The 16,794-nt window shown below is 52.6% G+C and overlaps 1 protein-coding gene across 5 annotated transcripts; it reads left to right on the top strand.

Moving 5' to 3' along the window:
- Nucleotides 1-390: 390 nt before the first annotated feature.
- PLEKHB1 (pleckstrin homology domain containing B1) lies at nt 391-14,657 on the top strand. 5 transcript variants are annotated; one of them, XM_045894405.2, is made up of 8 exons: nt 392-701; nt 3,160-3,235; nt 4,379-4,531; nt 5,124-5,226; nt 6,306-6,345; nt 8,911-9,015; nt 13,353-13,452; nt 14,002-14,657. In XM_045894405.2, the coding sequence occupies exons 1-8, from the start codon at nt 477-479 to the stop codon at nt 14,136-14,138; spliced, it is 939 nt and encodes a 312-aa protein (XP_045750361.2). In that variant the 5' UTR covers nt 392-476; the 3' UTR covers nt 14,139-14,657. The 5 variants fall into 5 exon arrangements, with proteins under 5 accessions (XP_064433018.1, XP_045750361.2, XP_045750357.1 ...); XM_045894401.3 differs by lacking the exon at nt 8,911-9,015 and having other exon boundaries at nt 555-701; XM_045894402.3 differs by lacking the exons at nt 392-701; nt 8,911-9,015 and adding an exon at nt 1,812-1,934.
- Nucleotides 14,658-16,794: the final 2,137 nt, after the last annotated feature.

Below are 16,794 nucleotides of genomic sequence, written 5' to 3'. Positions count from 1 at the left end.
CCTTCCTTCTCTTCCTTCCCCTCCTTACCGTCTTTCTGTCTTCCCTCCCTTCCTCCCTTGCACTATGAGGCTCAAATTTCAGCCAGAAGGCAAGCGTGGGACATTCCAGGGACAGAAAGGCAAAGGTCAGAAACAGCGTGGTTTGGGAGAGCTGGTTCCTGGGGCTGCAGAGAGACTGTGAGCTCAGCGGCTAATAGGATTGGCCATGGCGAATCCCCCAGCAAGGCACGCACTGCACGAAGAGGCGAAGCCCCAGGGTGACTCAGGGTCAGGATTAGAGAAACTCCGAAGCTAGAGGGAAGCTTAAAGAGCCAGGCTGTGCTGCCAGGACTGTCAGCCAGGCGGGAGAAGGCAGATTTAGCCCCGCTGCAACCGAGGGAGGAGGATTAGCCCTGCCCCTCCGCTCCAGGAATCTTAAAAGATACGAGGCCAAGACCACGGCTGAGTCACGGATGATTTGTTATCCACTGAACTGAATGACGGGGTCGGAGGTAGAGATAAGTCCGGAAGGTTGGGGAGTGCCGGGAGAGAGAGGACGATTTTCTCTGGAATCTGTTTGCCTCCTCTTTGCCTCCCCCTTCCGGCTCCCACTTGGTAGCATCTTCCTGATCCCCTTATCTCTTAAGGCGCTCAGGGAAATGCAGGAGCCTTCTGGGAAATGCTACCCTGGCCGGCCAGGAACCATGAGTCCTGCAGCCCCGGTAAGGAACAGGTCTCTGGGACAGGAAGAAGGGCCCAAGGCAGGGTGGGTGCCCCTCTCAAATAGGGTTTGTGTCCAAGAGCCCTTCAGGCCCCCGACAGTCCCTCTTCTCTGAATGACATCCTGGGTCTGCCCTTAGCTGCCGGGGTTGGGGGTGGGGGAGGCAGATGGATTTGAGCTATTCAAGGAAGTGATCCTGGAGGGGCAGACCCAGGTGGTAGATGCAGAAACGGTGTTCTTTTTCCAGTCAGGCCTCCTTCAATCATTTTGGACTATGCCCTAAAGAGATCTTTTCACCCCACAAATCAGACCACCTAACTCTTGAAACCCCTGCTCCCCAGGCTCCAGCCACTATGTCATAAGAGGCAAGCAAGTCTTGAGCCTGTCATCCAAGGCTTCATGTTACGTCCTTGCAAACCCTGCAGCTTCATCCCCTGCCACTCCCCATGCCCTCCCCCCCTCCCCGGCATTCTATTTTCCAAACACACTGAAATACTGGGCACACTTTTGAACTTCCTAATCAGTGCTCATTTGATTCTATTAGCTCTCCCCTGGGAAACTCCTACTCAACCCACAAGAACCCTTTTTAGCTTCCTCGGGCGGCCTTCCTGAACCTCTTGGGCAAAGTGAGACTCTTCTCTCCCACCGTTAAATCATACGCTGCGCTCTAATTGTGTTTACATTTAATCTCCCCCACCAGACTGGAAGCTGGGGAAGGAAGGAGGAAAGGCCTTGTCAGATGCTCCTTTGTGCCCTCCACTAGCACCCAGTAGAGTGCCAGGCACAAACTGAGTATTGAAAAAACATGACAAAACTAGGAGCCTGGCTCCTCCTTGCAACCTTACTTCTTTTAGAGAGTGAATTAATGATTCTTAGGAAATGAATTTCATAATAAATGAGAGCACAAATGTCTTGGCAAAATAAAACTACAGGTGCAGCTTCTCACCTGTGCTCCCGGTCCGCTCAGGGTTAGCGCCCAGGAGAGGCCTCGTAGAGCCCAGCTCTAGGGCTGCAGACTACAAGTCCCAGCAGCCTCGTGGGCGCGCATCTCTCCCCGCCCATCCCCTCCCTGGAGGTGGGGCGGGGCCAAAGGGCGGGGCCCAGGGGTAGCCTGGGGATTGAAATGCCCCAGGCGTTCTGGGGCACACAAAGCGCAGGCGCAGCAGCTTGGGGAGCAGCCGCAGCAGCAAGTAGCGGCCGTTTGGGCAGCAGCCTCCGCAAGAGGTGTGGACAGGTGGGTGCATGCAGGGGAGGCTGGAGAGGGAGTTTGCAACTGACCCTCTAGTCTGGCCAGTGTTAGGGCTTGGAGAAGGGAGGGAGCCGCAGGAGAAGCAGGGACAAAGTCGGGCCTTCCACTCAGGTGTGCCAGCCATTGCTTCGCAGCAACAGGTGTGAGCGGGTGGGGGAGGGGCAGAGGCACCTGCTCGCAAGTAAGTCGTCCTCAGGAACAGAGGGAACCTGGATTCCAGTCCAAGCTCCTTCACATACATGGACAAGTCATTTGCTGTCCCTCAGTTTGTCCATCTGTAAAATAGGAGGAAAGATTCTACCCGTCTAATGGAGTTACAGTGGGGACAAGGTGAAGTAGCATAGGATGTGCAGCGATTTCCGAATTTTGCTGCGCATTAGAATCACCTGGGATCTTTAGAGACTACCAGTCCTCGCCTCCCAGCCCCAGACCTTCTGATCTCATTGGTATGGCGTATGACCTGGGATCGAGAGTTTTTAAAGCTCCTACTGCTGTAATGGTTAGAAACTGGGACTGCTGGGTGTGAAGGCTGCCTCCCCTGCTTACTAATCAGGGGGATCTGCATGAGTGATTGACCTTCTCACCATGCCTGTTTTCTGGTAATACAAGGATTTTTGTGAGGCTTCACCAAGATAGTAGATGCCAACACCAAGAAGCGTGCCTGGCACATAATGCTCAGGCAATCAGAGCTGCTTTTGAACTATCATTTTCCATACTTTGTAAATGCTTCAGGAGAGGTGCAAATGGGAGGGAGGCTTTTCTTATCATGAAAGTCCCTCATTCATTGCCATGATTTTAATATTCTGTGCTGCCAGCATTTCGAAATTCCAGGGTTTCCAACACTGTAAGCGTTCCTCACCCCAGCCTCTACCGGTCTCATAGACACACTTTCACGGATCTAGAAATGGAAGCCAGGCAGAAGGGACAAGGTCAAGGTTATGGAGCTGAGGTTGGAACCCAGGTTCCCGACCCCCACTCCCACCCTCGCACAATGGGTGGCTGCCCTGTTAACCCCACAAGAACAGTGCTCCCATTATCCTGCTGGAGCAGGGAAGGAGACGAGACAAGCAGGCTTGCCCTTGTTTGTTTGCGAACACTCCCATAAACGTTTCCTCGGTGGCTCCCCCAGGGAGGACCAGCGAGGACCGGGCTGGGGCTTCTCTCTGGGAGCTGCTGATGAGGCCTGTGTGTCCTGTGGCTCCTCTCACAGGTTCCGCCTGACCCCACCCTGGAAAGTCCTTTTGAGAAAATGGCCCTGGTGAAGGGCGGCTGGCTGTGGAGACAGAGTGAGTGACCCTGGGCCAAATCCTTGTCTGTCTGTACCTTGTCCAGGGACAGGGGGGAGGGAAGTGGCTTGTCGGATGTGCCCCAGTGAACCACTCTCCCAAGAAACAAGACCCTCTTTCCCCCTCTCCTCCTTTGTCCATGCTCTTCCTGCTGCTGGGAATGTCCTCCCTGTTCCTGACTGCCTGGTAAATGTCCCCTTCTGTGACGAGCCTTCTCTGACTTCTCCCCTAACCCCCGCTCCAGCCTCTGCGGTAGCACCAAGCTGGGTTGGAGCGCCCCACGCTGTTTCCAACGCTTCATACATACCTCCGTGATAGCACTGACCCCCTACAACAGAACTGCCTTTACCTATGGGTCTTACCACACCCCATACTGACTCCAGACTGAGCTGCTCAAGAGCAGGGGCCAGGTTTGATGCCCTGCGTATCCACAGCACCCTAGCCCAGCGCTGACCACAGAACAAGGCTTAGAATAAAATGAAAACACCTCTGTGCTTTGGAATCTGTAAAGCCCTAAGAAGCTGCCTTATGTCTTTGCCCTTTGTGTTAAAATTTTCAATTGTAAAATGTCTGAAGGTAGGGCTCAGGCTTTCAGACCCACCTCTGGCCCGAATCGTGATCTGAACAAGAGCTATCTTGGGTTAGGAGCTCCCCAACGACCCATGACCACACTCAGTTCATTCGGTTCAGCAACCACCGAGCCCAGGTCCTGCTGGGTGCCAGGTCCAGTATAGGGAGCTGTGGGCCCCCCAGTCTGGTAGCTACACAAAAGACTGTCACGCAAGTCAGAGATAAGAGGTAAGATGGAGGGAGGTTCGGTGTAGGGAGAGGTCTTTGTCCTTGAAGAAACCTGGGGCTTGGCCTTGGAAGCCCCCAAGGAAGGAATCTGGTTATTCATTTACCATTCAACACAGTTATGGGATCTCTGTTATGTGTTAGGCCCAATGGGAGGCACTGGGTGAGCAAGACAGAAAGAGGCCCTGCCATTATTTCAGGAGGTAGTTAGATAAGGAAGGGGTGGTCACAACACTGGGGGTTGGGGATAAGGGATTCTGGGAGCCTGTCTGGGGCTCCTGCACCCCCCCGCCGCCCCCTAGCAGGCTCTGCTGCCAGCCTGCATAGCAAAGGTGGAATATTGCACAGGCTCCATCCTTCGCCGCTGGAAGCGGAACTGGTTCGCCCTGTGGTTGGATGGGACCCTGGGCTACTACCATGACGAGACGGCGCAGGATGAGGAAGATCGTGTGCTCATCCAGTTCAACATCCGCGACATAAAGATTGGCCAAGAGTGCCACGGTGAGAAGCCATTTTCCCTCTGGCATTGTGACTATGGCCATGGCCCTCCCACTGTGTCTGTTTGGGAACACCTGCATCAGGCTCTTTGCAGCTTCAGAGGGCTGCCACAGCCATTGCTTCTGGGCCTCTATCAACTCCAGCTCATGTGGGTGTGAATTAAGAAATGAGTTCCTTATTGAGTTCCTCCCTTGTGCTGGGCCCGGGTCCTATGCTGGGATCACAGAGGTGAGTCCGACACAGTTCCTGCCCTCCAGGTGCCAGGAAGGGGATAAAGATGAAAAGAAATAAGGAGGATCAGAGAAGTTCAGTAACTGGCCCAGAGTCACACAGCCAATCTCCTCAGCCAAGACTCAGGCCACAGTTATAACAGGGTAATTGACAGATGTTTCTAACTAGGGCAATGGGCAATGTGGAAAGGTTGGAAGGCTCTAAAGAGTAAAGCAGAATCCCCAAAGAAATTGTGTGGGATCAGAGGAGGTTGGCAATGGCCAAGAAGGAGGTCCTAAGGTCGGTTCCTATTCTGGTTTCTGGTTTACTGGGGGACCTGGGCCTGTGCTTCGTGGAAACCCCATATATGTGTGTTTGCCTTTAGACGTGCAGCCCCCAGAGGGCCGGAGCCGAGATGGCCTGCTGACCGTGAACCTACGGGAGGGCTCCCGCCTGCACTTGTGTGCAGAGACCAAGGATGATGCCATGTGAGTCCTCCAGGAGAGGATAGGGTGGACTCTTGGAGAATGTAACCAGATGCTTCCTCTTCGCTGGGCCTTCTGATTCCCAAAGGTGGGGGGTGGACAAAGATTAGTCATCAGGGTGGAGGCTGGGCGGAGTGGATTTGAATGGCTGATGGTGACTGGTAGGGTACCCAAGAAAGTCCTCACACAGCATGTGATGGAACTCGGGACTGTTGGGAGAGGAGTGTGCACACCGGCCTCAGGTGTGTGGTCCCTGATCCTACAGAGTCATGTATTTAGCCGGCTCAGAGATGAGCCCTCACCTGGGGGTGATACAAAGGAAGAGACAGCTCTGTGACATCCATAAAGGACCCTCTTTCCCACTATGTTCTGAGAAGATGCTCTGGCAGGTGGCCTTCAATCTGAGGCACAGACCCTGACCTGCCTAACAATGGCAGCCCACTATTGTTGCGGGGACACCGAATGTCGGATGCAGATCCACACTGCGAGACTGAGTGTGCCTGCTTCCTCACATTCTTTCCCTTCCTACCCTCTGGCCGAGGTTCAGTCGGCCTTTGCATTGTAAGAGAGTGAAAGAGACGGGGTGTGTGGGAGTGGGGGACGCTGAGCTCTGGGCAGACAAAGCACAGAGCCGCCTTGTCCACCCCAGCCAGGTGCCATGGCAACCAACAAAGGCCCGATTGTCCGGTGTCCACTGGGCCTTCACGGGCTCTGGGTCAGAGTGTTGGGGGACTGTGTTGGTAGGTTTGGGGTGTGGAGGTGAGCTGCAGCGAGAGAACCAGCCCAGGCATGCCAGAATCTGAAGGCCCCGAGGAGACCACCCAAGCCCAGCTGTCTATCGTCTAGACAGGGAAACTGGAAGAGGGGAAGACTGTGGGCTAAGAGTGAATTAAGAGGCTCTAGCTCAAGTGAGGGCTCTGTCCATGTGACTGGGGTGAGGGGGGGCCACCTTTGTCTACCCAAGGGAGTCAAGGGAATCTCCCCCCTTTACAAGAGACTGGGTTGAGGAGGAAAGTAGGGGCCTACATGTAGGGGCCTAATCTCCCTCCTCCCTCCTCATGGTTGGTGGGTTCACTTTGCAGAGCATGGAAGACGGCACTGCTGGAGGCGAATTCCACCCCGGTGAGCCCCCATTCTCTCCTTCTCCCCTCCCCACCCCTTCCTGCCATGGAATCATGGGTGACTCAGACTCGGTCTCCGCCTGCAGGAGTTCTTAATTCCCCTAGATGTGAGCGAATAGGTTTGTGTGGACTCCAATGCGCTGAGTCCTGAGTGGAAAAGGACAGAAGACAGACAATTGGTGCTTGGAGGAAAGAGAAGAAGAAGGAGGTGGCATGTGAGCTGGGGGGAAGGAACTGCCTTTTATCGAGTACCTATTGTATGCCCGGCATGTCGCGGGTAGTTCTGGCGGCTCCCCGTAGCAGTCCTTTGAGGAGGGGATGATTGTCCTTCTCTGCAGATGATAAGATTGAGCTGTATTCATCCACACAACAAATATTTACCGAGTTCCTACTATGTGCCGGGCACCGTGCCAAAGGGCAGGGATCAGAGGTGAACTAAGTCACGAGATGTAGGCCCTGCCCTCCTGGACCAGCCTAGCGGGCAGCCGGGTGTGAAGCAACTAATCACCGTTCATGATTCTGTTGCGGTCGTGGTAACTGCTTTGACAGAGACATGCTGGGTGCATTCAATGTGTGACCACCTTGGTGGCCTGATCCCAGTGGGAGTTCAGACAAGGCTAAAGATGAGACCTGAAGGATGAACAGAAATCGACTGGGTGAAAGGGGTAGGGTGGAGTGAAGGGAACAGCTTTCCAGGCAGAGGAACTGCATGAGCAAAGACCCTGAGAAAGGTTATGACTTTAGCAAGTTCGAGAACAGAATGGAGGCTGGGGCAGCTGGAGCTTAGGGAGGGAGAACAGGGGAGAAGGAGGGTTGGTAGGGCCAGGCATTTTGGGCTGTGTTACTGACATTGGTTTCTGCTAAGAATACCAGGAGGTCATTGAAAGCTTTTAAGCAGCAGGAGGAGATGAACAGATCAGACCAGATTTGTATTTTTTTAAAAAGATAGTCTGGCTGGTAGGTCGGGAATAGACAACAGGGAGTTAAGAGTAGATGCCAGGAGACCAGTTAGAAGGCTGGGACAGAGTCCTGGTGACTGGCTGGAGGACTGGACTGAGCTGATAAGGATAAGACATATTTAGGAGGTAGAGTCAACGGAGCTTAGTGATTGATGAAAGTGTGGGTTTGAGGAGCTGCCCAAAGCCCGCAGCTCAAGGGTGGCCCAGCTTGGCTCCTCTGCCTGACTCCACATTCTGTGCTTGCTCCTTCTGTCTGTGGCATGGTGGAGCCCAATCTCATCTAGAGAGAAAGTCTGCTGGGAAGCAGCAGAAGACCACATTTGCATTTAGAACCCTTCTTGGGCATGCACCTGCTGAGGGTTGGGCATCATGCTCAGTACCTGCCATTGCTTATATCATTTAATCTTCCCATAGCCTTGGTCGGGTTGGTACTTTTAGTCCCATTTTACAGATAGGGAAGCTGACGTTCAGAGAGGAAGTGACTTACCCAAATCCTCATAGTCTTAAGTCAGTGGAAGAACCTGTACTGGAACCAAGGCCAGTGAGATTGGGAGGGAAGGGCATTATCTGCAGAAAGAACTGCATGAGCAGAAGGTGGAGAAGTGAGATGTGCATGTGTGTGTGTGTGTGTGTGTGTGTGTGTGTGTGTGTGTGTAAGGGCCCGGAGTCTGGCCCGGTGGGATGATAATACATGGAGGGAAAGAAATGGGAGAGATGACCTCTGAGGAGCAATAAAGGGCATTAAGCAGGGAGGACTGTGGCCAGACTTTGGGGAGCAGACTCAGGCTTCCGGGTGGAGGTTGGATTAGACTCTGGGAGTGAGGAGGCTGGCGCAGCAGTCAGCAGGCTTGGCTAACTTGACTCTGAGCTCCAAATCGTCCCCCCTGCAGGGCAAATCAGTCCCACCCAAAAGAGGCGGAAGGAGGTGAGGGCTGACCGTTCTGTGCTCTGTGACTCTATGAAGCTACCGTGCCCCTTCTCTGCCTGCGCACCTTCCCGCTACCCTGCTTACCACAGCTCCCTGCTCTGGTGCTCTCTGCAGCTCCCACTACCCCCCTTCACACCACCCCTCTGGCCCCAGGCTTGCTCGAGTGGAATGTGTTTGTGCTTCTGTCTCTGTACCAGGGTCTGCCTGGCTCTGAGTGTTCATGCCTGTGTGTGGCTTCTCTCCATCCTGTGCCTGTGTAGGAGGGACCTGCACTTTGTCCCTCCATGTCCTGCAGATTTATACCCCCTTCTGGATGGAGGCTGTTCCAGGGAGCACGGGGCCAGGGACACAGCCGGGGGCAGGTGGGTGGGAGGGCAGATCAGAACTGTTCTGTCTCCCTGGAGACTGGGAGTCTCAGCAGCCTAAAAGACGTGAAGGTGGGCTAATTCTGGAGGGACACTACTGATCCTTCTCTGTGTGACTTTGGCAAAGTCACTACCCCCTCTGAGCCTCCCTCCATTACCATGGGCTGAGGAGGAGGAGGACAACTCTTTCCCATGCCCAGCTGGCAGAGGGCTCTGGTAGGGCCTGTCAAAAGCTCTGAGTTTCTCCAGATGTAGAGGGCCTCTGACACCTCCCTTCCTCCCTCCCCCTTCTTGGGTTTCTGTGGCTTGAGCAGGCCCCAACTGGAGCCACCGTCCCTCCCAGGAGCCGCCGAGTTTGCCCCAAGGTCAGGTGTGTGACCCGCTCGTGGAGCCCCTGTAAGGTTGAAAGGCGGATCTGGGTAAGTGGGGCTCAGCCCTCCCTGCCTCCGTTCTGGCCTCGAGGCTGTGCCTCCAAAACTGGGCCCAGTCACATCCCTTCCCTGCTCACAAACATTCCATGGCTCCCTGTCACCCACAGGACACCACCCACAGCCCCATTTTCAAGGCCCTCAGGATCTGGCCCGGGCCAGTCTCATCTACCACATCCCCCTCCTCCCCTGTGCTCCCAGTGCTCTGCTGTTTGCTCTGTGCTCAGCTGCACCAGACCTCTTCCCTCTTCCCAGGCTTTGCACATGCCATTCTCTCTGTTGCGAAAACTCTTAGTTTCCTTATTCACCTGACAAACTGATGCTTAGCCCCTAAGAGCCACTTCAAAGGCTGCCCCCTCCTCAGGGAGGACTTCCCAGACGTCCACTCACAGCCTGCTGCACTAATGCTTAGTACTGTCTTACTAGGCCTGGTCTCTATTATCCCAGGAGACCTGGGACTTCCTCCAAGGTAACGACCAGGTCTGATCAGCTCTGCCCCTAAGGTGCCTGGCACCATGCTGGGTATACAGCAGGTGCTCAATGAATGCTCAGTGATAAGGACAGTCTGTTTTGATCCCTTATTCCTGGTGCATGGAGCTAGGGCACAAGTGGGTCTCAGGCAGTGTTTGTTCACCAAATGAGTGAATGAGTGAATGACTAAAGGGAGGAAGGAGGAGTGAAAACTCTCTGTTAATGGCATCACTACCATGTATCATAATTTAGTCCATATCTGGCTCCCTTCCCCATCCCAGAATCTCTGAAAAGCAGGAATCGGGGGATGAATCCTCTCTCTGTCCCCAGTAATCAGCAGGGCATGGGGTGGGTGCAGGGGAGGCTTGTCTTAGAGTGCCTGTCCTCTTATAGCCAACTCGGAACTCCTTTTCTGGCACCGTGGTGTTCAATGTGGTTCTGCCTTTGAATCACATCAGGACTTAAAAAAAAAAAAAATCCGAACATTCAGAGCCTACCTCTCTCTGGATGCTCTAATTCTGTAGGTCTGGAGTATGGCCTTGGAAATCTGTGGTTAAAAAAAAACTTATTCAGGGCGCCTGGGTGGCTCAGTTGGTTAAGCAACTGCCTTCGGCTCAGGTCATGATCCTGGAGTCCCGGGATCGAGGTCCGCATCGGGCTCCGTGCTCGGCACAGAGTCTGTTTCTCCCTCTGACCCTCCCCCCTCTCATGTACTCTCTCTCAAATAAATAAATAAAATCTTAAAAAAAAAAAACAACTTATTCAGGTAATTCTGATGTGCAGAACCACTGAACCCAGAAGTGCCAGGCCCACCTAGGTCCAGTTGCATAGACGTGGCTCAGCTGGATTCTTATTGTGCCTTAGAATGGGCATTTGTAGGAAAGACTGTTCCCATTTGCAGATGTGAAAACTGAGGTTCTGAGAGGTGATATAACTTGACCAGGTCACTTGATTCATCAGTGGCAGGACTAGGACTTCTATCCCAGCATTCTGAGACCTCCCCCTTGCCCAAATGAGGATATAAGTTTGTTTAAAGTGGAGATGCCTAAAAATGGGATTTAAAAAGCTGTAAGCCAAGTAACAACAGCTTTTCTGAGGGAGGGGATCTATTTGTATGTGACCTCCTGATTGGGTGACCCTGTGCTTGCAAAGGGGCTGGGCTTACAGAGAGGGAGAGGATCAGGAATCAAGCCCTTAGGTTCTATCCATGAGGTCTCTGGAGGATCCCCTGCCCTGTTGCCAGGTGACCCACATGAGTTTACCTCTGGGCCTCCCAGACCAGAGGGTAGAAACAGGTGCCGCAAGGGGTATGAGGTGGTGTTTTCCACTCTCTCTCAGGCCCGACAGGGCCACTGGCTCACTGTGCAGCTGCTGGGCGGGTGCAGGCTCTAGACCTCAAGTTCTCTACAAATAAAAGTGGGGATCTGAGTGCTTGGCTCTCTCTAGGCCCTTCGAGGCATGGAGCTCAGTTCCTGGCCACCCTTACCAGAAAGCCTGATTGGATCACCTTTAGGGGAGAGCACAGTGAGGGAAGTCACTTGAGACTGAGCATTGCTTGTCTGAGCCTCGTGCATTACCCTGGGACTGGTCATTGTCCCTAACTTGAGGTTGGACTTAGAGCTGGGTCACTCACTGGTATTTGACTCACTTGAGATAAATTCAGTCCATTAGGCACCTATCATGTTCCAATGAGGCCTGAATAGACCCCACTTCATGGGATGGGGGTCTCCAAGTCTGATGGGAGAGATACACACTCACAGGGATATGAACAATGACACTGTAGAGTGATTGGTGCTGTGGTAAGGGGAGTCTAAGGGCCCCAGATGGGACCCCATCAGAACCTGAGGTTCAGGGAGGGTGATACTTGGGTTCAGTCTGAAAGATAAATTAGGTAGTTTGATGAAAAATGGGGAGAAAGGCAACCCCATCAAAGAGAAATGGCATGGAGATTTGAAATCACAGGTGTGCTTGAAGAACTCCCCTTTATAGCCAAACTTCTTTTTTTTTTTTTTTAATTTTATTCATTTGAGAGAGAGAGAGCACGAGTGGGGGTGGGCAGAGGGAGAGAGACGAGGAGACTCCCTGCTGAGCGGGGACCCTGGTGTGGGGTTCAATCCCAGGACCCCACGATCATGACCTGAGCCGAAGTCAGATGCTTAACCGACTGAGCCACCCAGGCGCCCCTACAGCCAAACTTCTTGAAAGAGATGTCATGACATGTTGATTCCATCCTTCACCTCTCAATCATTCTTCAATTCTTCATGGTCTGGATTCTTACCTCAACCACTCCTCTGAAAAATGTTTTTTCAAGGTCACCCACAACTTCCAAGTTGCCAAAACCAATGGCTTATTCTCTTGACACTGGCCAAAAAGATGGACAGAAGAGCATATTTAGAAGTTAAAATCATGAGACCTGCCTGGTAGCTGATGTGATGTGGAAGACAAGTGTGTGAAGTCAAGGGGTGCCAACCTGATGTCTTGGTTTGAGTGCATGGTGGTGGCATTTAGAGTAAAAGCATTTATAGAAGAGCAAGTTTGGGAGATGGAAGGGTGATGACATCACTTTGGAACTGGAGTTTAAGACACCTGGACTTCTAAAGGGAGTTGGACCATTCAGGTGTGACACCCAGTTAGAGATATAAAGTTGAGGGGGGGGGAGCTAAGAAGAAGGGGCCAGGAGAGAAGGGGATCTTGCCCCCTCTCCAGGTCTGCTCCCCCATGGATAAAATGAGAGGCTTGGATTAGGAGCTTCCATTTAATTCAGCATATATTTATTGGTTCTTGCTATTCATTAGGCCTTGCATGTAACAGAAATTAATCAGAGTCCTTGCTTATAAGTAGCTCACATTTGGGGTGCAGGCAGGAAAGGCCAGGAAGAAAGACAGGAACAAAAGGCACAAGCAGAGTCCATAGAGAACTCAGGAAGAAAGGATTCTTTCTGAAACCAGAAGGGCTTCCTGGAGTGGGTGACTTTTTTTTTTTTTTAAGATATTATTTATTTATTTGAGAAAGACAGAGAGAGAGATAAGGAGAGAGAGCATAAGTGGGGAGGAGAGGGACAAGCAGGCTCCCGCTGAGCAGGAAGCCTGATGTGGGGCTCGATCCCAGGACCCTGGGATCATGACCTGAGCCGAAGGCAGACGCTTAACGGACTGAGCCACCCAGGCGCCCCTGGAGTGGGTAACTTTTGAGTTAGGCTTTGAGGGGTTGATAAAATTCTAATGGGGAGACTGCATGCCTCCCTCCCAGACAGAGCAATGACCATTCTCTGAGCCCCCGTCCCCAGCTCCATGGTAATGCGACGATAATGTCTGCAGTAACGACTAGAGGAAGTAACACACTATGGACACTTCCCTCAGGACCTGGTACATGATGGATGCTCGATAATACTTTACTTTCCATCCCTACCCTTCCTTTCCTTTCCTTCCTCCCCAACCTGCTTTTACTTCTGGGCCTGGGGCTTGGCCAGGTGCCCCACCCCATGACTAGGAGAATAGAGAAATCCATTGGATTTCTCCAAATGGGACCGTTGGAGCGGCTAGCAAATACTAGACTGTGTAGGGAAGTTGGGAGCCATGGAGAATTTTTGATCAGGGGAGTGCTAGCTAGGAGGCCAGGGCAGGAAAATGGGATCACTGGGAGCTGGATGTAGGGGCTAAGGTTTTAGAGGACAAGGACCATGGACCATGCGGGGAGGCAGGGCCTTTTTCCAGGAGCTTGCTGGTTCCTGGGGAACCATTTCTAAACTTGGGGAAGTGGTTTTGTGGGCCCAGAAGGACCTAAGCTGGGTGTGTTGGGTAGGAGACCAAACCTGGGCCAGAGAGTTCCCGGGCAGCTAACCCAGTGGAGCTCCCCAGGTGCGTGTCTACAGCCCGTACCAGGACTACTATGAGGTGGTACCCCCCAACGCGCACGAAGCCACATACATCCGCAGCTACTACGGACCGCCCTATGCAGGTAAGTCTCCCGCCTGGTCCGCCCTCTGCCCCTGTCCAGCGCCAGGCCCCGCTCTTGTAGTAACCACGGATTTTCCCAGGCGGGACCCTCCACTGAGCCCTCCCCATCCGGAGACTCCTGGACCAGCGGCTCTCCACGCTCTATAGAGCTGACCTCTCCTTTGGAGGCCGGCCTCTTTTCACTGGCTGTCCTGCAATACCCGTTTCTGAGCTGGTGGCGACCCCTGGTGGCTAAATGCGGGAACGGCCACCTCCTGCCCCAAGGGCTGGCGGTTGGGAACGCCCATCCTCTGGTGGGGCCTGGAGGTTCTTAGAGATCCCGGGAGTTTCCTGGCTGTTGCACCCTAGATCCACAGCCCCAGAACGTCCATGGCAGATTCAAGCTCGTAAGCCCTGGGGAGAGAGCGCAAGTCCTTCCCGCATCAAGGCCTCAGTTTCTCCAACTGAGGAGAGTGGGCTCAGCCCCTTGTCCTGGGTTGGGCGTGAGGGGAGGGGAGGGACGAAGATCCCTCTGCTCTCAAGTCCCCAGCCCTCACGGCTCTCTCCACAGGCCCTGGCGTGACACACGTGGTAGTGCGGGAGGATCCCTGCTACAGTGCTGGCGCTCCGCTGGCTATGGGCATGCTTGCCGGGGCTGCCACAGGGGCAGCACTGGGCTCGCTCATGTGGTCGCCCTGCTGGTTCTGAGCCCTGGGACTCGGAGCGTGGACCCTGTGCACAGACCAACAGACCCCTGTTCTTACTTGACCCGGCCCTCCGCTATCTAAGCCCTGCCGTACTTCGGCTCCTTCTTCTCCATTAGCTGCTTCTGGACTTGGATCATCCATCCCACTCCCCCACCCTCTATACTGGAAGAAGCTATCATCCCAGGCACAAACATAGTCAAAATCCTTATATCTACTACCAGACACCCCAGGATTTTGTTATAGACATACGTGGACATGTTTCCCCCAAATATACCAGGACACAGAAAACACAGCTCATGTGACTTCAAGTTCCCGTGTGCTGGAGACACAGGAGTCAGGTTCTTTCCTCCAGCTGCTCCAGGGTTGGTGGGAAAAACAGAAGTAAACAAACACTTGACAAGGCAGAGTTATCCATCATTTGACACATGAGGGTAAAGAGCAGAAGAAGGTGGGCTAGGAGTAGGGTTGTCGGCAAGAGTGCAGAGTGGTGAATATCATGGCATGTCCAAGGAATTAAGAGTTCATTTAGGCTGGGGTGAGGACTGGGATCAGATCATGATGGCCCTCCAGGCTAAAGAGCTTGCTGGGTAAAGGCGAGATATGAGCTTTTCGGAAGGAAGTTTCATGAATGTGCCTATAATGAATATATTGCCTGTTTTGTTAATACTGACACATACTCAAATCCAAAACACTCTCTGAAGTTAGCCCCATCCTTTCCACTACCACCTTCCTGGGTCCCCTGTTCCTTCAGTGCTCAGAAAACATCTGTTCCCCATGTTAGGGTGCCTGGGGCAGCAACTGAACTGAACCTGGGGTCCCCTTGCTGGGGGACAGATGAGCTCTGTTTGAGACCTCCAGCCCTAGGATGGTGCCTCCATCAGGAAATGCATTCCTGGTTCCCAGGAACTTGGACCTCTGGCCATAACTGTGGCTGTCACCATCTCAGGCTTTGTCTCTTCCTTCACGCTGGGGGAGATGGCAGTGTTCACCTCTCGGGCCTGATCCACTGGGAAGCCCCACATGTGCCTCCCTGTCAGGTGGCCCAGCAGTCTCTCCATTTGGCTCCCTTCCAATTTCTTTTCCCATCCTGTCCTAACAGAAATGCTAACATTCCTACCCAGTAGCCAGAGTAGCCTGCTGAAGTTCCCTTGTAGGCAGGGGCTCCAGTGGCCCTGCTGCAGAGACTAATAAAGATGTGATTGGCTCTAGCCCTGGCTCTGGCTTTTTTGTCCACCCCACCCCCACCCCTGCCCCATGGGCCTTATCTCCTTGGGACATCTCAGTGACTCAGCACCTACTAGTGCCTTCTTTGGTGTAGTGGGAAGAGTGTGTGGATTCTGAGGGCAAGTAGAACTGGTGACAGCATGTTAACTGAGCAATTTGGGGGCAACTCACTTAACCTTTCTGGGTCTTGCCTTTCCCACCCATAAGGTGATAGGTTGAAGGTGGCCATCCCTGAGGGCTCAAAGGGAGAGGCTGTATCAGGGTCTCTGTTATCTGATCTGATGGGTGATCCAGGTTGTGCCCTGTCTGCTGAGAGTCTGGTGGTGTAGAGGTCTTTTCCAGTAGTTTCCCATCCTTCTAGACGTGAATCAATGAGTTAGTCTCATAGAAAGCAGGTGTCTAGGGAAGGAAACACAACCATCTTGCATCAGGCCTTTTGAGGCTGCAAGTAGCAGAACCCCCCTGCTCAAACGAATTTAAGCCAAAGAAGGGAAAGCACTGGGTTATATAACTGAGAAGTCCAGAGACTGTTTGATGCAGGGATTCAAACAGTGTCCCGTAGACTTTGTTTTGAAGTTTGGGGCATCGTTGCCAGAAGTAGGATGAATAGATGAGAACGAAGTGGCAAAAACATAGGGTGTCTGCCCCAGTCATATCCCCAGAGACACCAACTTAGAGGGAGACATAAACACCAATCATTCAATGAGGTAAGGTAGGTGAGGAACATGGGACAGTGGGAGCTCTGAGGAGAGGTATCCAACTCTGCCAAGGAAATGGGAAAGCTCTGGGACAGGAAGTAGAAATTTAGGATGAGCCTTGAAGGATGAGTAGGAGTTTGCCAAGCAGGGAAGGGAAGGAGAGCTTTCCACACAGAAAGAACACATGGAAGAAATGGCATGAGCAATGGCCTTAGAAGACTTTGGTCTTGAGAACACTGTGAAGTTCAGTCTGATGTCACAGCAGATTGCATGGTGAGGAGGGATGGCAGATGAGGCCGTATTATAGAGAACCTCCCACAGCTGGGTTAAGGGCTCTTTGTGCCCCTACAGCCTCAGGGCTACCATTTATCATAATCCTAATGAGACCCTGGTTCTTTCCACTCACCCCACTGAACAGGGCAAGACAAATACAAATGGATGCTTCAGATGCAGTTTGCTTCAAAATCTCTCCACTAATAGGATCATAGCATGATTTTTTAATCTTCCAGCTATCCAGTAGACAATTACTAAATTATTCACACAAAAATTAAGACATTCTCAGAAAACACAGTCTGACCTAGAGGTGGCTTATGGACCACATCTGGCTCACATATTCTTTTGTTTGGTCAACACAGTGTTTTTAAGAAGTTTTGAATTAAAATGTGATACTACTACATGCCCACCTAAATAGGTAAAGGTGAAAAAGATCGACAGCATTAAGTACTGATGTGGAGC

Source organism: Mirounga angustirostris, unplaced genomic scaffold (genome assembly GCF_029215605.1).
Source record: "Mirounga angustirostris isolate CCGP_5_RB_7025 unplaced genomic scaffold, mMirAng1.0.hap1 SCAF_13, whole genome shotgun sequence".
NCBI lineage: Eukaryota > Metazoa > Chordata > Mammalia > Carnivora > Phocidae > Mirounga > Mirounga angustirostris.
The sequence above is the reverse complement of the archived record's forward strand: the minus strand, read 5'-3'. Positions and strand labels throughout refer to the sequence as shown.